The sequence below is a fragment of the Mytilus californianus genome, unplaced genomic scaffold (assembly GCF_021869535.1).
Source record: "Mytilus californianus isolate M0D057914Y unplaced genomic scaffold, xbMytCali1.0.p SCAF_1, whole genome shotgun sequence".
NCBI classification, from domain to species: domain Eukaryota; kingdom Metazoa; phylum Mollusca; class Bivalvia; order Mytilida; family Mytilidae; genus Mytilus; species Mytilus californianus.
Genome location: NW_026262581.1, coordinates 51,058,789 through 51,080,006, shown reverse-complemented (window position 1 = coordinate 51,080,006; position 21,218 = coordinate 51,058,789). Strand labels below are relative to the sequence as shown.

Below are 21,218 nucleotides of genomic sequence, written 5' to 3'. Positions count from 1 at the left end.
ATGAGGAAAAAAATTAATAAAAATATTCCTCTCGATACTATCTTTTGATTGTAAGAAGCTTCTGTCCAAGTTTGGTAAAATCCAGGATAGTTTATGAATCTAATAAATGTTATAAAACTTTAACTGCAGGCTGTATGTAATGTTAACTGGAAGAAAAAATGAGTCCATTTATAAGTAAAATACGAAAAAACAGGTACAAAATTTTTACAAAATTTCCATCTAGATATTAGCTTTTGATCATAAACAAGCTTTTGTCCAAGTTTGGTATAAATCCAGGATAGTTTAAGTTATTAAAATTTTAAAAACTTTTAACCAGAGTGAATGTAATGTTTCCTTGCAGAAAAACTCAGTCCATTTATAAGTAAAATACGGAAAAAAATTAATTCTTTTTACTAAATTTACATCTGGATACTATCTTATGATCATAAACAAGCTTCAGTCCAAGTTTGGTAGAAATCCAGGATAGTTTTAAGAAAGTTATTAAAATTTCAAAAACTTTAACAGAGTGAATGTAATGTTTCCTGGCAGAAAAACTAAGTCCATTTATAAGTAAAATACGGAAAAACCAGAATTTTTTTTTTTAAATTTACTACTGGATACTATCTTATGATCATAAACAAGCTTCCGTCCAAGTTTGGTAGAAATCCAGATTAGTTTAAGAAAGTAATTAAAATTTCAAAAACTTTAACCACAGAGTGAATATTTGTGGACGCGCCGACGGAATGTAGGATCGCTATGTCTCGCCTTTTCGACAAAAGTCAAAGGCTCGACAAAAAGGATGCAAAATAATTAAAAAATTACCAGCTAAAACTTGAGAGTTGATTGCACTAAAGCAAATACAATGCAATTGCCAAAGTTAAAAGAAAACATTGCTTGCATATAACTTTATAAAGGGGCATAACTAGAAAACATTAAAAGTGACGTCACCCAAATTCAAACTTGATCTGTGTTATGTAGTAATTAGCATTGTTTATAAGTTTCATAACCATGATAACATTTGGTTGAGGCAAACTAAAGTGAGAGAACGGAAACAAAATTTGGGACGTACGTAAGAATTAATATAACTATTACACAAATATAAGTATAAACAATGTGAACAGTACATAAATTTTGGCTTATACAATTTTGATATAATACCTTGTAGCAGAGGTAAAAATTCTCATACACATTCTGTAAAATCATGATTTAATGTATGCAAAAATAATTGTGTATCTTCAAAAACAAACAATTATGTAAAATTAATTCATGTAATTTCCATATTTGCCTTAATAAAAAAAATAACAAAAAATTTCTGAATGAGCATTTATGTTCAATGCTATGTACTGTACACAACAATCAAATTTACTTATCTATAAATAAATGTTTTTCTTATATAATACTAAGTTTTAATACTTCCTGGTTCCCTTAAGTTATTCTAATAGTATAACATGTCATAATGTTGTCTCTTTTGTGGTACGTCTTCCTTCCAATATATCAAAATACCTGGAAAATAATTAAGAAATATTTAAACATACAGTGAAGCACTTTATAAATGCAAATTTCCATCATAATGTCATATATGCTTTAAGGGTTGGTTGTTAGCATGAATTTAAAAGGAACAAGGGTGGGGTCTGGTGGTTGCCAACTTTGTTGGGATCAGTAAGCATTGCCCTAATTTTACATTAGGAAAACCTTCAGAATTTTTCCTAATTGTATGGCTTTAATTTGTTCCAAGAAATAGGGGATAAAGTGCACTTGATTAGTCATCAACATGGTCAAGAATCAAAATGTTTTGCCAAAAGTTTAATCCCTATTCAGTATATTTACCCCTTATGCTCTTACATTTAGCAACATTATGTTCTATGCATGAAATTGATTCTCAATATGATTGACTTGATTGATTGTTGCATATTTGCCATCCAGTGGCAAATGTTTCGTGCATGTTCTGGACAAATACTTAACATCTCTTTTTGCTGTGTTTAAGTTCATGATTCTGAAGATGCACAATTCTTTTAAGTATCTTATACAATTGTCAATTAAAAATAATTATGAATTTTTTGTTCAATGCCTACAATGTAAAAAAATAATTTAAGAACTTCCTCGTCATGTAATTTTGAGAAATAAATGAATTTTAGTAGTAACAATTTCATAAGCATCAAAAAAGCACATGTCAAAATATGCTGTATGAATATAGTATTTAAATACATGTGAAACCACAAAATGATACATTTGCTGCTCAACAAAACTTCCTCCTTACCTGTCTAACAAATTATCCAGCCACAATCTGTTACCCAATTGATCTATCCATGTCCTAGGAATGGCCTGTATACCAAGTTTACATCCCAACAGAGCCCCAGCTACTGCAGCATTTGCATCAGCATCTCCTCCCTGAAGTAAATTATAAAATGCTAAAGATCAGACATCAAATTATCAAAGTATATATAAATAAATAGAGAATGTGTCCATGGTACACAGATGATGCTCCCACTTGCATATAACGTTATAAAAGGGCATAACTCGAGAACGAGTGACACCACCCTAATTCCAACTTGATCTGTGTTATGTGGTAATAAGCATTGTGTATAAGTTTAATAACATTTGGTTGAGGCAAACTAAAGTTAGAGAACAGAACCAATTTTGGGATGTACGTATGTATGGACGGACAGACAAGAGTAACACTTAATGCCCCCTCCGGTGACAGCAGGGGCATTAAAATACAAAAGCATAAATTGAATTACATCAATTCCTTTTTAGTTATTTTACCATGTAAATATTTATAAGGCTCATGTTGCAATATAAGAACTTATTTGAAGCTTTGTAAATCTTTCATTGTATTCACATTTTCAAGTGTGTTTAGAGGAGAGTGTAATTGCCTAGTTACTTAGCATTCCTAAACAGGTATAAAAATTGTATATATGTAACACTCCCAAACGTGTCCATCCCCCCAAACGTGTCCGATACCCCAAACGTGTCTATTCCGCCCAAACGTGTCCATCAAATCATAAATCGCCCAAACGTGTTTGATTTCACATCCCCAAACGTGTCCGATAATTGTTATTCGCCAAAACGTGTCCAGATAAAAACGCCAGAACGTCAATATTCTTAGCCCCAATGAAGTCAAAAACGTCTACGGAAATTCAATGGCGTGGGATACGATTAAAGACGTCGGGTTCGGTTGAGTTCTTAAACAATCAAAGTAGCTACCCTAAGAAATTTGGAGGAAAGTTTAGTAAGCCGTATAGACAAATGTTCAAGACATTCTACACTGTGCACAGTGACTTATCATTTGTGGGTAAATCGGGCAACTATAAGGCTAACAATACAACAAAGGCGTCTAGCATGTATGGATCTCTATTCAAACTCTGATCTCAATACGTCACACTTAGGTGACGTTACAAAGAATAGCGGCAGCGAGAACGTTACGTTTATGCGTTACTTCCAACATACTGGGGGCCGCAAATGAATTACTTTACAATAAATAAAAGTGATCACAAATTAAACGATAAAAGTTCTGAGAAAATAAATTAAAACTTTAAAGTCTCTATGTAATAATATTTAACAGTCCATGGTTATTCACTTAAATGTCCATATGTTAATCACACATTTACTTTTACTTTTCACAATTTACATTTAACACGCGTCCATGTTTTTATTTTCTTCTTTGCCTCAAACTGAGCTGCTCTAGTTTCAACTTCCAAAGAATTCAGTTCTAACGGATAAAGTTTGCTGATTGGTCTAGATGTCACACCATTTTTTGTTCGAATTATGGCTGATTGTGTAAGTCCATCTTTGCCGTAAACTAATTTGTCAATTACAGCCAAAGTCCAATTTACTCTTGATACATCGTCATGAATCTGAACTACATCTCCGACATTAATGTTTTGTGTGTTTCGACCAGTGTATCGGTAATGTTCCCTAAGCAAAGTTAAGTATTCCTGTTTCCATCTTTTTATGAAGTTTTTAAGAATTAATGATAGAAACTTCGATTGTCTAGTTACTGATTCATGCGTAGTGTCTTTGGTTCCTGGTTGTAAACTACAGTCTTCAAGTCCGGTATAAGGTAGCGTCCTGATTCGTCTTCCATATAATAAATGTGACGGAGTAAGGGGTTCTTCGTCCGTTGGAGCCGATGAAACGTATGTAAGTGGGCGGTCATTAAGTATACTTTCTACTTCAGTAATTATCGTGTTGAGTGTTTCATTGTCCACCAGTGCTCTTCCTAATACTTTTTTAATGCAATTTTTCGTTAATCCTATCAATCTCTCCCACCATCCGCCGAACCAAGGTGCTCTTTTCGGGATAAATCGCCAAGTTGTTCCATAAGAATTAAGCTTCTCGGTTACATATGAAGACTTTGTTAAATGTTCAATTTCTTTTGCCCCCGCAACATATGTAGACGCGTTGTCTGAAATCATCACTTTTGGGAGTGACTTTCTACTTGTAAATGGCGAAAAGCTAAAATAAAAGCATTCTGTGATAAATCCTGCACAATTTCTAAATGAACTGCTCTTGTACTAGCACAAGTAAACAGACATATGTATACTTTTTTGTTTTGTCCTTCTTTAGTTCTTATGTGTAATGGTCCTGCGAAATCCACTCCTGTAACTGTGAATGGATGGTTTCACGAAGTCTGTCAGCTGGTAGGGGTGGTGGGTCCGGAATTGGGTAGGGTCTTCCTGTTACTTTACGACAAGTAACACAGCAATGCAAAAGTGACTTTACGTTTCGTCTGATCGTTGGAATCCAGTAGTGCTGGCACAAAACTGTAACTGTACTTTCTAGTCCACAATGGAAATTTCTTGTATGCGCATCTTTTATGATGAGATCGGTTAACTTGTCTTTAGATGGCAATAAAACGGGAAACTTAGCTGATTCTAGTGTATTTGCATTGTTAATTCTCCCTCCACCGCAGCGTATTATATTTTCGTGATCCAAATACAGTTTGAGTTGTTTAACAAGGCTGTTTTTCGTTTGTTACTCCTTTAAGTCCTTCATTATTTCAGCATAGTTTCTATGTTGTGAATTTCGAATTAACATTATAGACATATTCTAAATATCCGATACGGTTAACATTCCACTATGTTTGTCTTTTCTGCAGTTTTGTATGAATCTTAATACGTAAGCACTTACACGAAGTAGTTTCTGATAAGAAGAAAATTGATCAATTTGATGAAGTCCTATTGTATCGGCTATCATACGGACCTCGTCTTTTTTCGCCGTTTCTACGTCGTCTGTGGAAACAGAGAGAATTTGGTGTTGATCATTAGGTATCCATGACGGCCATTTAGACTTGTCAGTAATCCACTGTGGACCATATATCCATAGTTGACTATTTTTAAATTTATCGGCTGATATCCCTCTAGATAATAAGTCTGTCGGGCAATACCTCCATTTAAATGTCCTTGTAAGTTGTTTGATTTCCGAGACTCGATTTCTAACAAAGGCTGGTAGTTGTTTGTCAGTCTTTAGCCAGTTCAGTACTATCTGACTATCAGTCCAAAGTATCGCTTGTTCAATATTGATATGTTGCATAAGATGATTTAACAGTCTAGCTCCTATAACAGACGCCATTAGTTCAAGTTTCGGAATTGTCATTTTCTTCACTGGTGCAACTTTGATCTTTGCCATCACTAGCTTGCTTTGATTTCCATCTACGTCTATAATATACACACACGATCCGTAGGCCTTTAAGCTTGCATCGGTAAAAATGTGGATCTGCAAGTTATTCGTGTTTAAGGTGTTGTCTAGGTAACAGCGGGAAATCTCAAGTTTGGTACAATCATTTGTGTCTTTTTGTATCTGTCTCCACTGTAAAACGAGGTTCGATGATAACAGTTCGTCCCAATCTACTTTCAACTCCCATATATGTTGCATCAACATTTTACTCCTAACGGTATTGTAATAGGACTGATTATTCCGAGCGGATCGTACACTTGTGATGACTGACCAAGTATATCACGTTTTGTTGTAATGCTATCATCTACTGAAAGAGGGTCTCTGCGTGCAAATGTGAGTGTGTCGTTTTCTGTGTCCCATCACAAACCAAGTATCTTGACAAGTTTGTCTTCGTCTAGCACATTTTCGGATGAAGCACGGTCTTGTAGTTCTTTGCAGTTTGAAGCCCATGAGCGTAAGTTAAAACCTGCTTTTTCAAATACTGAATGTGATGTATGAAAATAGTCTAACAAATCTCTTTGTTGATTAAAGATTAAAGCTCGAAATAATATTGTCAACATACAAGTCTTTCTTTAACATTGTTGTCCAGTCAGTGGGATTTTCATTCAAATGTTTACGTATAACAGCAATTAGGATGAACCGTGAGCAAGTTGCTCCAAATAATACTGACTTGAATCTGTATATGGTAACTTGACTATTTGGGTCATCCGGGTTACTAAGCCAAAAGAATCTGGTAACATCACGATCCTCTTCATTAAGACCAATATTAAGAAAGGCTTTTTCTATATCAGTCGACACAGCGTATTTGTATATTCTAAATCGGAGAAGAATTCTGGTTAAGGCATTCAAGTTTGGCGAAAGATCTATCAAACAATCATTTAAACTCTGACAGGTGTAGGTTTGCAGCTGCAGTCAAATACAATTCTGATTGGCGTGGTTGACGACTCTTTACGTACATGATGGTGAGGTATGTAATGAACCTTTGTGTTCGTTGATCGTTCATCAACTCTCTCGATAAATCCACGTTTTTTATGTTCATTTATAATTTGTCCGTATTTCTGTAAAAGTGTAGGTTCATGACTAAGACGCTTGATGACATTTTCTGTTCTCCATTGTGCAATACTTCTATTTTCGAGTATGATAGAGTGTTCCTCCTTCCAAGGTAACTTAGCAACATATCTGTTTCCATGGTAACTAATACAATTTGCTTCATATACATCTTGGAAATGTCCGTTTTCAGATTTGTTGTCAGTATTCTCTATACCAGCAGCTTCAACTTCCCAAAATTTCTCCATGTTAAGCTCTTCAACTTTGTGACCTACTAATATGTTCAACATTGTGATCTGGAGTTGCAGGGAGTCCATTGATTGGGCCGGATAGAAGGTATCCGATTTTCGACTTGACGGCAGTAGGTCCTGTTCCTCGCACTATTCTATCCTCGACAATCGACCAGTAATAATCGGCTCCAATCATTAGAGAAACTTCAAACATAGGGTCATGTGAGACGGGATGGGCTAATTTCAAGCCATACAAATACTTTAAATGGGTTGTCTTATGTACATAGGTCTTCATTGGTACAGCTATTTCTGGTACAATCAAAACGCTGATGGGTAATTTTCCAGTATCTGTAAGTAGGTAAATGGTACCAGTGTTTAGATGTCGGACTTTTTTGCGCTCATTTGTGTCACCAAATCCTGACAAGTTTACGGTCTCCTGTCCGGTAATGGCCAAATTCAGCTCTGTAGCTAATTTGTCTGTGATGAAGGACCTCTGTGCGCCCTCGTCAAATAATATGTTTGCGTTAGTACATTGAATGCCTGAACTTACTTGTGCTACGGCAGTTTTAAGTAATACATTGGTCTGTGCCTGTGAGTGAAGAACTGTGCCCGTTTCCTTCGCGTTGTGTTGTGTTCATGAATTGTGCTAATATTTACATTAGTGTTACTCTGTTTTTCATCTTGTTGTATCTCGTCTTTGCATAAACTAGTATGATGCTGTTTTTTACATTTCCTGCAACTTTGATGTGATTTGCAATCTGCTACATTATGATGTCCAAGACAGTTAAAACATAAACGATCCCGATTAACAATAGAAATTCTTGCTTTGTGGTCAGTTATCTTAGTGCAGTTAACGGGGGAGTGTGATTCTTTACAAAATACGCATGACTTTACATGCATTTGTCTGTTGGCTGGTTTTGTACGTACCTTTGCATTGGTGTGAAATGCTGCAGTAGCGGTATAAGTTTCCGTAAAATCAGCGGAATTGCCTTCCTCCATAATATTGAGTTCGTGAAATATCACTTGTCAGGGTCAGATAATTGCCAACTGGTTGAACCATGGTGTCTTGTTAAATTTATACGTACGATTCCCGGTAACTTTTTCAATATGATAGGGACCAATAATGAGCCATAGGTATCCTCTGTATGACCAAGGGATTCTAAACCACGTACATATGTTTCTATTTTGTCGTAATAGTTACGTAAGCTCTGAAGGGTATTCTTGGGTGACGGTATTTCAAGTAATGCATTCATGTACTTTTGCGTGATTTTGTGGACTTGTCCATACCTTTGTTGTAGCAACGAAACTGCTCTTTCGTAATTTGAGTTTGTAAGTGCAAAACCATTTACGGTTTGGAATGCTTCATCATGTAACAATGACTTCAAGTAATTGAACCTCTGGACGTTACTCAGTGTTGGGTTTGTATGTACGGCTGCTTCATACGAGTCCCAAAAGGACTGCCATTGTAGAATGTCGCCATCGAAAGTTGACAGATTGAGTTTAGGGAGCTTATTGTACTCGCTAGCAATAGAGGAATATGAGCGAAAATCTGAACAGAAATTATTGTGCTGATTTTCTGAGCTTGAAGGATTATTAGTACTAGGATATGACGGCGGAACGTCGCTTCTAGAGTTTGTAAAGCTTGTGGCATTTGTATTTAGCGTTGATGTTTGTACTGTGATAAATTTAGCTATTTGACGTACTTTTGTTTCTAAATTAAATGAATACTCATCTGAGTCAATGATTTCTGTTCCAATGTCCTCTTGATCCAAATCCTGAATAATGTCTTCATCTAATTTCCTTAACAATTCTTGTTTCCTTTTCAAAGTGTCTAAAATGTTCGAAAGTTCATCGGAATCAACAAGTTCTGTTCTGTTGCTCTCCCGAATTTCGTCGAATTTCTTAAACATTCTTGAAATGGCGCTTCTATGTCCTGCACGTATCGATTTCAGCTTCAAATTCATCCTGGTCACTTGGCACCAATATCGTTTAGTGGGTAAATCGGGCAACTATAAGGCTAACAATACAACAAAGGCGTCTAGCATGTATGGATCTCTATTCAAACTCTGATCTCAATACGTCACACTTAGGTGACGTTACAAAGAATAGCGGCAGTGAGAACGTTACGTTTATGCGTTACTTCCAACAAAATTCAATGGCGTGGGATACAATTAAAGACATCGGGTTCGGTTGAATTCTGAAACAATCAAAGTAGCTACCCAAAGAAATTTGGAGGAAAGTTTAGTAAGCCGTATAGACAAATGTTCAAGACATTCTACACTGTGCACAGTGACTTCTGCTTTCAAAAAATAGACACCAGGTGAAAAAGGAATCCCACAATAAAAAGTTTTTTTTACTTGCAGCGGTTTTAATAATGTTTTATATAAAGTTCAGATAGAGGTATTTCACAATTAAAAATTTAATATATTTTATCTTGTAAATTTTCACAGTGCTTCACTGTTAAAAGTGGTAATTTATTAGCATTAATTTGATCAACGGCGGTTATTTTTATTAAGTATAATTGCAAGCTAAATTTGCAACACATAATTAACTATTGAATATTGATTGCTTAATGTCCAGTGGCAAATATATAATGCGTATTTAAAAAAAAACATTAACATTGCAATTCATTAGTTTTGTACAGTTTAAATAATTGTTTACTAAGTGGATTCTATTGTACTAATACTCTTCGTTGATACCTAAATGTCTATATAATGTATGAGGGTATTGTACAACCTGCTTCATGCAGACTTGGTTTCTGTGCTTTTAAAATGGAGACTTTACGGTTTCATATAAACCAGGCACGTTTGGCCTTTTCAAAAAATTAAATGGACACAATTGGGCACTTATAAACAGAACATGTTTTGGCGCCCTTTAGCAACTACACATGTTTTGCAGTTCAGCGACGTCATATGGACACGTTTGGGGGGATCGGACACTTTTTGGGGGGATGGACACGTTTCTGAGTGTTATAAATTATACCACTTCTGAAATTGTGATACAATATCTCTCCACTGAAGACAGTTAATTTTTCAAATCTCAAATGTGAGGCTTGCAAAGTGTTTCAACAATCAATGAGACTATTGACAGTGGGAAAATATTGGATTGCATAAGATTTGGTGGTTGAATCTGTTTCCCTGATGATTTTTAAGCAAATTTTATCTTTTCTTTTTCATGATCTGCAAAACTATGTGTTCTTTTTTTGATATATAATCATCAGACATGGTTGCCTTTTATTCCTGATGTCACAAAAGCTAATTCAAAGGAAAGCAAGAAAATTTGACATCATTATTGAATTTTGACTAATGAAGAACTGAGATCAAATGAACCACACGTTGATTATAAAAAGAATAATCAACCGATTGGGGAAAATATAAATTGACTAAGATTAAGAAAACCTTACATTCATTACTATTCATAACAAATACCAATTCTATTTATAAGGGCTGTTCCATAAAAACATATATGGGACCCAGAGAAGGCACTTTGAAATCTCTACTATGGGTGGGTGTCAAGAACAGTGGAAATGTAATAGAAATTCTAAATTTGCCTCTATAGATAGTTACCCCATTATGAAAGTGCCTTCCCTTGGTACCATGTATGTTTTTATGAAACAGCCCTTAGTCAAATTACAATTGTGACAGAAAAACTGATTGTTTATTATTGCAAAGATGCACTTAGCAAACAATTAAATGTGTTGAGGTCAGTAATTTGCAGTATTCTCTTCCAATCAATATAGAAAAACCAAGACACTTACCTCCATTACGATATCCTGTATAGCCTGTCTGAAATCTTTCTGTCTGAGTCCCCACATAGCAGCACCTAAAGTTTTATACGTGTAATTGGACTTGCATTGCTCATCTAACTCTAAAGCTTTCAATGTCTCACAAAACATGTACTTTTTTAATTCTTTCACCTAGAATTGCAAACAGATGAACAATTGGTTGTGATTGAAAATACTAACTTAACAAAATAACTGAAGAAAGATTTGTTTTCGTATACCAGTTCCTGAATTTAAATTTAATGATAATTTAATTAAATGCCAGTGTGTCCACAGACTACAGTAAATGTCACCAATTGTAGCCATTTTAATTACTTTCTCTTCTTAGATTCTGTAATGAAATTATAGAAACAACAGACAATCAAATATCAAACAAATCATGAATATCACCTCTATGCTATTCTTACCTGGTCATATGATGGGAGTAAACGTGAGGCGTATCTGAAAGCTTCCTCTGTTACTCCTGTTAAATTGTAGCTCCCATCTTTCTTTATATGCCGTTCATTTCTTTGTAGTAATAATGACATAACAGTAGTCACTGCAACACAGGAAGCATGGCACCTGAAATATGCACTGGAACTTAAATGGCTATAAGTTTTTATTACAATGTCATAGCTCATTATAAATAGGTAATCTTTATTCAAATCTATTTACGAAACAACTTTATCAAATCATAGGGTTCGTATGGCAAGGATTATTTTCATAAAAAAATGCAGTCTGATTAACATTTGAACAATTAGTGTATCAAAGCTACGCTACATTTACATTATCATAATCAAACAAAACCTTTTGCATTTAAAAACTAAAAAAATATATCGATATTTAAGGACATGTAAAATATTACTTATATCTGGTCATTTTCATATAGGTCTAATTTTTGCATATGCCCAAAAAATGGCTAAAAGTCTAGTAAGAGACATAAACAGCAGTTCTTGAGAAGCTAAGAATTTTTTTTTTCTTTTCATTCTAATGTAATAATGAAAATAAATAATTGGAAGAAATACTTACCTAGGATCTGAGTGTGTAGTATTACATATATCTAAGGTATGCTTGATAACCTGACCAAAATTATTATAATGGTGAAATCCTATCACAGATGTACGGGCTACAGCAGCATTTGTGGCATACATATTCCTTGAATCTCGCCATACTATTTCAGCAGCCTATAATTGAAAAATAAACAAATATTTTAATATTAATTTTATATATGAAAAAATATGTTTAATCAAAATATTGTATAAGGCTGTTCCAAGATAGGATGCATACCAAATATCATTGACTTACCATTAGTGCTTCATCTTAAAATGACCTAATCACAAACTTTAACATGAAAACTATAAAGCAAAAGTTTCAGTTGCTGGGCCAAATAATCTCTATGGAAATGAGATCTGCCAATGCTAATACAACTGCATACCACATATCATTGACCTACCACAAGTAGTTCCCCTTAAACTGACCTTATCACAAACTGATACATTGTTGATGCAGCTGACATCGCCACAACCATCATGCGTAAGTCTTGTCTTTGAGACTTTGAAAAGATGAGACAATAAAACCATTAGTATTCCTAAATTTTGAGTAAGGAGTTAATACAACTTTTACACCTTTATTCAATTTCCAATTGTCAAGTTCACGACAAAGGAAACAAGACAACCATAAGATAGGTCACTAATATTTATTAACTTAAAACTTTATCGTACCATAGATTGATGTAAGTCTCTGTATTGGTAGGTACCGAATAAAAACCTAGAAAACTCTAAAACTGGGACCCTTTATAATTTTAATAATATGCCTAATGGTAAATCCTTAGTATTTCATATGGCATTACCTCATACACATATATTTCTACTTATCTACTCTTTTGGTATTTTAAAAACAAATTTTTTAATATTCAACATTTTTGCATACTTTTTTTGGTTCTTCAGAAAATTGTGGATGTGATATCACAGATTTAACTTGTGGACAGGTTCCTAGACCACACACATCATTTAGTTCTGGAAATCCTTTCTCGTTCCATTCCATCAATTTTCTTGAGAAATCTAATGGGTCAACCTAAAATTGAATTGAGATGAGAATATAATTGGATACATTAATAGAAATAGCACATCTATCAGTTCACTGACTATGGATTCATAAGGCCAAATGGAGAAACAAGTAATCGTTGGTTGCTGGCTGCCATATTTGTTTGTGTTTTATAGCATAAATTCCTGTAGGTCTTTGGTTTTCTCTTTTGAATTGTTTCACAATGTGTCATGCCAGGGCCTTTTATACCTCACTTTACATTATGAGTGTTTGCATTGCTGAAGGCTGTATGGTGACCTATAGTTATTTGCATTCTCGTCTTTATGTCTCTGGTGGACAATTGTCTCATTGACAATCATACCACAGCTCCTTATTTTGATATAAATATGTATGTTTATATAGGTTTCCGATATGACAATAATTTTACAAACACTCATAAATTTTTTATCATGATTACTTCCCCATAAATTTTCACGAATATATCAGTTCTTGTAGCTGATAACTTAATAGAATAAAGTTTTATTGTACGAATTGCAAAAAGTTATTTCAAGATTGAAAGATGATGAAAAGTGCTACCAACAGAAAAAAACAAAAATTATTACACAAAGAAACTAAAATGTTATTGTAATAAAGTAACATCTATATCACTTTCGTCAATTGCATTCGAAAAGAGATGTACATGTATAAAACCATTTACTGGTCAACACCAGTGTTCTCCCCAGGCCGATATGACGCTGCGGTGCCGCAGCGCCTTCATAATATTTTTGTAGATCCCGCAGCGTCTTAATTGGCCGCTGTCCCTTGATACTTGATCCCGCAGCGTGTTAATTTTCACATTTGCATTATAAATGTTGGTTAAAATTGTCAAGTTACTGATCACCGCTGATGGGTCGGTCAGTGTTACGCAATAACTGATAATTAGTTTTACCTGAGCAACGCTTATCTCAGCCTTATCGGACTATGTTATCAGGTAATAGCGTAAATGATCATCAAGATAGATATTTTTTGAAGAAAATTAAAATTTTTAAAAACTTCAGTGCAGAAATTGAAGAAATAGATCGCAAATACATTGTATTTACGCATCGTGTGTGTGATCACTTGACCATTTATATAACGAATTTTTTCATTGGTCGAGAAGAAGAATCTATTTAAACACGACCAATGAACGTGTTGAATACACATGATAAATTTGAATACACATTGCTAAAGATATTTACGATGAAAACTATGAATGAAAGTATTAGTAGTTGAAAAAATTAAAATAAAGTTTGATTAAAGATAACGAGGAGTGATTTACTTTAATAGAAAGTGAAAAAATGTTGCTTGCAAGGTAAATTCGTCTGAAACTGTCATATTTTTAGAAATAAAATGATCATTGAACATCGATCGTGAATCCGTGCGTCGGGAAATATGTGACGATCAACACGGGTACAGAATCGCCGCAGCTTCTGTATAATGTCACTGGTAAATAATTTCAATGGTTTTAACTTTAACGAATTTGTAAAGTTTCGTTTATATCTATCTGCCAAAGATAGGATTAAACAATAATACACACGGAAGCGTAATGTGAAACTACGCCGGGAAACTGGTCAGCTGTTCATTTATAAAAAAAAATTGTTTTAAAAAGTTGTATACCAAATATCTTAACCATATTCGATTTTATTAATTCTGAATGAACATGTTCTCTGCAAATAACAAAGGGGTGAATTATAAGCAAAAGGTAGATGATGGAAGTAGAAGTTTTTTTTCACACCAATGACTTCTAATGAAAAGTGGAATACACCTCCGTCTACACTGTCAGTATAAGCAGATTGCATTGCTTCTCCTAACCCCAACCAAGCTCAAGTTTTAACAATTGATAAAAGCAAGCACCATGTTTCTGGTTTCAATGACAAGTGGCTGACTGAGTTTTCATGGCTTAGAAATGTTAAAGGGGTATAAGCAAAAGTTATTGTGAGTGGGGGTTTAATTTTTAACCCTGAAGAGGATAAAGACAAAGTTGGGGAACAGACTGTCCAACAAAATAACACTATCTTGAAACAATATCCCTAGAAGGAGCAGAGAGTAGAGATGAATATTTATATTTTGACTTCTTTAATTGACTGAATATAAATAACTTTTGTGTTTAAAATCAATTTATTTCATATATATATTCTTGTAATTCATTAATACTCTGCATTATTAAACACATAACACAAAGCATTATAATTCATATTGCATGTCATGATTTATGACTTATTGCTTCAGATCACAAACGTTCACTCTAAAAAAGAGTTACGCGCCCTTGAAATTTGCGCCTTAAAAAAATCCTGGGGAGAACACTGAACACAGGTAGATAAAATGTGTTGATGCATAACAGATCGATAAACGCATGCAGTCTTTAATGGCGGTTAAGGATGTAAGGATTCATGTAGGTACATGTAGCTGTACTTGTCAATCATTTAATTCATGACTGTCAGACACATGTCGGATATGAGATGACAGACAGGTAAGTTGTCCGACAACAGTGGTAACAAGACTTAAAATGTACTGTATATTAGCCAAAACTGCAGATATACAGAACCTGATTAATAATTTCAATAAGTTTCCTGTTATAGAGAGGCAAGAAATATTACTGTGATGGAACAAAGTATTTAATATTGATAATAGCGCTTATGGTGATATTTGGTTTAAACAGTAAACATATGTGTATCACTGATTGAATTGAAACAAGTTTTATAGATGCATATAAATGAAAAAGAACCTTAATGCATTTAAATAATACATGCATCATAAAATCTTGCTACTACTCTGTTTTGTGAACACATTAAACAGTGTTATATACCTCTCCATTTTGACTTAAAATGGACTGTAAGATCAGTAACATATGGTCGGATTCTTCTGTCCAGTCTCCAATAACCCACTTCCTCCTGTGTACATCTGGTAATATTTTCTTGTGGACATATTCTAACTTGTTGTGTACTTCTTTATACTTCTGAAATTACATATTTATAATATATTATAAGGAGGAAACTTTAGTGTCATTGTGCATTGTGTCCATTTCTCAAACCTTACATTTTTCAAGTAAATGAAAAATCCCTTTCTCTTTAAATACTTATAATTAACTTAAGACAGGTCTTTTTTTTTTCATAGCACTTTTATATCTGATAAATTATAAAAAGAGAAAGCATAATTTGGCTATTTTGTTAAATTCATCTATATGTGTCTTGATTAATGGCAATTTAAAGCATGCTGTTGTCTGTTCTATGGTCGGGTTGTTGTCTCTTTGACACATTCCCCGTTTCCATTCTCAATTTTACTATTTCTGAAAATAGTATGTTGACCTCAAGATGTCTTTGGAAATTTTTACATTGTTTGGTTGCTGTCTCCTTGTCATATACCCGAATTCTCAATTTTTGTTCTCAGTCACATATACCTAACATGATCTTTTATTTCAAATTAAAATAAACAAAATTAAACATAATTTATTTTCCATGCTTATGCTTAAATGTCATGAATGTCATAACATTTGAGTAAACAATGAAAGGGTAAATATCTTTATAGGAAAGTATAGGACCATTAACCTTTAGAGAAACAAAACCCTTGTCATATATCTTTCATCTCATTTTTAGACCAATAATCTAAAATGGCAAAGGAAAAGATTTCAAAGTATAAAACCTTTTTAGCTTCTTCTCTAGTTAAATTTTCTGTAAGAAGTCCAATAGCATCACCAATACAATGTCCATACACAATAGCATAAATCTGGTCATAGACTCTGTTCACTTCTTTTCTTAGTGCCTAAAATAATTAACAAATAATATATGAAAAATTCTTTGCTATCACAGTAAGTTAAAAAACATTTTCTGCTCAATATATTGTAGTTCAGCGACTGAAAATTTTGAGGACTATTGGAGAACAAGGTTGGGCAGTAAATACTGTCCCCAGTATTGAACAACCCCCTTAAACAATGCTCCTCAAGCGGTCAATACTTGTCAATTGAAATATTCAAGGTGGTCTTTACTTTTAATTGAAATAAAAACATTGTAAATAATTGTGAATAAGAGTTTTTATTATTGCGAGTTGACATTATCATGATTATACTATAATGTCATCTCAGACTGTATATAATTTATATAAGGTAAGAATTGACTAATTGACGGTAAGAGTTGTAAAATGTTTTATCGGTCTGTCCAGGTTATCTGTGTGCCGAGTTGTCCCATATTCTGCATATGTGCATGTATATATACATGTACATGAACAAATACTGATATGTGTATGCTGCCGGGGAAATAAGAAAATTGTAACATAAAATTATCCACAAATAAACGATTTTGCACAAAAGGTGTGACCGGATTGAATCACTCTTGGGCTGCTCCATTGTGAGAAATGGGACCAAATCTAACCACCAGGAGAGAAGCAAACACAGGATGACATTATGGTACATTGTATTCATAGTATTTAGTCCTAATTTGTAAATTATTATGATTTCTTGAAAGGTATTTTTATTTAAAATTTGCCGGACGCCTTGACTGCATCAAAGCCTTTTTATGACATCACAATTATTTAGACTACTATAGTATTATGATCTTGTAATCTATGTCTTTACGACAGTAGAGTCTCTAATGCTTTTTTATTATGAGCTTACAGTACAAATTTCGCGAAAGGCTTCCCAAACTCCGAACACCAAGTTTTTTCTTGGTGTGACACCAGGAAACTCCGACATCCCTCCCTAAATTCTCGGAGAAATTTGGGAGTATTCCCTCCGACTTCCGCGTAAATTCGCTACCTTTTGTTTATTGTATTAGCGACATCTCTCCCAGTCCGGTGTGACGCGGTGTCACACCAGGTAATTAATTGCCCTAATCCTTCTGATCTATACCGGCATGCGACAGTCAAGGTATGTGAGATTACTTATGTAATTAAACAATTGTATTTCCTGTCTATTGATAATCAGGTTATATTTCTGATTGTTTGAAACAAATAAAAGATTTAAAAGCAAAACTTTGTTGTTAATTCTTTCAATTACACTGTACATTTAAAAATAGTTTTATTAAAAAAAACTATATTTGATTTTTACCTCGTTTTTTTTCTGGTCAGTAAATTAATATTTAATTTACAAAAGAGATATACTTGTGTAAAAATAAACCGAGATTTACGCTGAATAAATGTGGGAAGTTTAAAGGAAAATTACATGTCTCAAAGTTTTGTATACAAGTAAAAAAGAAAATATTATTCACTATTCATTATGCTAATAAGTCCACGCCATTTTCATTTTATGATTACATAATTGCTTGAAACAAATTAAAGATTTAAAAGCAGAATGTTGTTGTTAATTCTTTCAATTGCATTAAAGTTTTATAACAAAAATTATACTTGATTTTGACCTTGTTTAAGTTCATCGGTAAATTATCTTATTTACGAAAAGAGAGATACTTGCGTAAAAATAAACAGAAACTAACGCTGAATATAAAAGTGAGCAGTTGAAAGAAAATTACGTGTCTCAAAATTTGTATATGCAAGTAAAAAAGAAAATACTATTCACCATTCGTTATGCTTAATAAGTTTACGGCATTTTCTCTTTACAATTTGTTGGCATTACTTTAGGATAAATAATTACATTTCGGCTACAACAGGAATACTTCTATAGCTGCATCAACTCGTCGTTGCATTATATTCATTTATGCACAATGAATGTAAACTTGTGTGTTGTATAAAGGACAGTGATTTTTAAATTTTTAAAAGAAATTAATTGCCGTGGGAAGACGATACACATCTCAGTGATCAACAGTCTGTGGTTGAACTTTGAACTTGACTTCGCTCACAATATTGAATGCTAAAAATAGTGACATCAATTTTGTCCACAAGATTTTTATTTGGCGGGAAATATTATCACGTAACAGTAAACTCAGGTGACCTTTCTGGATGACCGTGGGAAAATTCATTCGGGGTTTAAATTTGCTTTGGAATGATTGACATTTGTATGCCTTAAGATTGAGGCTCTAGAAGGTCCTTTTACAATTGATTAACCGGAATCTAAAATGTAATCCTTTTCTGAATAAATGAACACCAGCCTTTTAATTTTACGTTTCTCAGTCAACACAGGACATAAACCTGGACATTATTTATACATCCATGGTCAACAATATACATAAATGGTAGATGAAAACAGGATGCATGTCGTTCAGTTCCTGTTGGGTGTTGTTAGAGATCCTCTGTGAAAATGTGTAGATCGTAAAAATCCAATCCACATTTTTTTCACATATTTCTTTCTTGTAGAACACGATATAATTTCATTTAAATATTCTATAGTATTAATTGTTGAAATACTTCTTTTTTTTATTTCGCCAAGGACTTTTAACGAGCAATAAAATACGGATTGCGCCCATCCAATTCTATTTTAAATAATAAAGGATCAATAACAGATCATAACAGAGATAAACAACACATGATTGTTTTTTTCTTCATATAATTTAATTAGGTTGTGATTATTGTGTTTTGTCTGGGCAGGGAATGTCTCTCAGTGTTGTGTTTTTATGAATATAGGGCACATTGCATACAAAACGTTTTCCCTTCGTTCAACAGAGTTGTCACTTTACAGTTTCTTTTCTGAGTTCAAATATTTCAAGTCGGTAATCGACCGAGGTAGTGAAACATAATATTTTACATTGCAAAATAAATTGAAAGTAACAGAGTTCACTTGTTGATCCGATAAATTAACTCTTGGGTTTAGATTGGACAAACTACCGTAAAAACATCATTTTGTTTTAAGCCAGTTGATATTTATATATTGAACAATTAATGAACCAGATATTGCTCACTGAGTAGGTCATAAAAAGATTCTAATTGTAGTAAAATCGTCTTTGTTGAAAAAACAAAAATTATGACCTGACCGGACTATAATAAAAATACAAAATAAGTGTTTTATTCGTATTTTTATACGCTTGTATGTTTTATATCAAATGACAATGACATGGGGCAAATACATACAAGAATAATTATCTTATTTTGAATGAAAATGTCACATTTTTATCTGTTAAAGAAAGGAAATTTTAATACCGTGTTTTAAAGCACACAGGTGCAATCAAGATCGATTAAATGTACAAAGGTAATAAATCTGGCTAATCCGATTATGTTGTCACGCGTCATTAATTTTCAGTACATCCGATGGGCAATAAACCAATTAACAGTCAAAGATATAACTCTATAGGGTTATTACAGAAAATAACTTGCGTGTGTTATTACAGATACTTTCATGAGTTGTCTACTCTTTATTCCTTAAATTTTCTAAATCTGTAATAACATATGTTTGTTATTTGTAAAATTATTTATTTTATAGTGGGCTCTAGGGAACTCTAGAGACTTTGCGCAGAAACTAAATGCATAGCCTTGATAACTAATTTTTTAATTAAATTAATTCATTTTTGATTAACCATGGTAAATCAATGAGACGAGGCTATTAAGGGATAAACTTAGCTGTGATAACAAGGCTAGGTTATTAAAGGAATGTAACTTATTATATAAGACACTTGGAAATTACTGAGAAACTTGCGCAGTACCTCATTACATGCTCTGGTCATTATTTCTTACAATAAATTAAAATACATTGTAATTAAGCATGATGTATGTCTGAGCAAATGCTTTGAAGTGATATAGAGAAGCTGTGATAACACCCTTTAGTTATTACAGGCGTATTTTTTCTGTAATAACATATAGGTGTACTATGCAAAATTGGCAAACTATGAACTGTTATATCTTTCAATAGTTAAGTATATATATAGACAAAAGTAATATCAATAGAACTTTTATACATTTTAACTAAACTAATGATGTATATTGTCCCTTTGAAACATGTAACATACATATGTTATCACAGTTCTTTGATTTTTTAGTCCACAATAACAAATGTATGTTATTTTTCTGTAATAACCCTATAGAGTTATATCCCTGACTGATTAACAGCCACGCGGTGTTGGGAGAGAATCTTTGGAGGAAATTGGGAGTATAATCCGTGATTCGCAGTGTGAGACCGCTACACTCCGCTATCCGTGATTAGAGTTCGCGATTACAAACTCTCTGTGCGTACTGTATGTCAGATCACAAACACTTATGCAGTTATGGCTATGTGCTGATGACAGATTTTGACAGATCTTAACTTTTGTGCCTTTGAAGCCCATACCTACAAGCAATTAAAATTTTCAATAGTTTTTCAAGGTGCCAAAATAGATTACCCTTGTATAAGGCTGATATTTTCGTTTGCATGGAGAGTTTCGTGATTTCAATTTCCCGCGAATGGGTCCAAGTCTATCCATCTTTCAAAATTTGTTAGTATTCTACAGAAGTGAAGAATTGAAAGCACAGTTAGAATGTGTATTTTGTGAAACATCCTTCATAATCAAATTGCTTTATTTTTATTGACCGGAAAAGCTAACAGCTTAACAGCGTCAGATTTTTTCAATTAAAATATTTACAAAATAAAATACTGATAACAAAGGTTTTGTTCGTAG

At 33.4% G+C, this 21,218-nt stretch overlaps 1 protein-coding gene across 1 annotated transcript; it reads right to left on the bottom strand.

Moving 5' to 3' along the window:
* Window positions 1–1,085: 1,085 nt before the first annotated feature.
* Window positions 1,086–21,023, bottom strand: LOC127722877 (ADP-ribosylarginine hydrolase Tri1-like). The gene is made up of 9 exons (XM_052229354.1): window positions 20,943–21,023; window positions 16,393–16,512; window positions 15,560–15,709; window positions 12,622–12,765; window positions 11,722–11,876; window positions 11,121–11,274; window positions 10,690–10,848; window positions 2,237–2,367; window positions 1,086–1,482 (listed from the first exon to the last, which is right to left on the bottom strand). Exons 1-9 carry the CDS (start codon window positions 21,021–21,023, stop codon window positions 1,431–1,433), a joined length of 1,146 nt encoding a protein of 381 aa, XP_052085314.1. The 3' UTR covers window positions 1,086–1,430.
* Window positions 21,024–21,218: the final 195 nt, after the last annotated feature.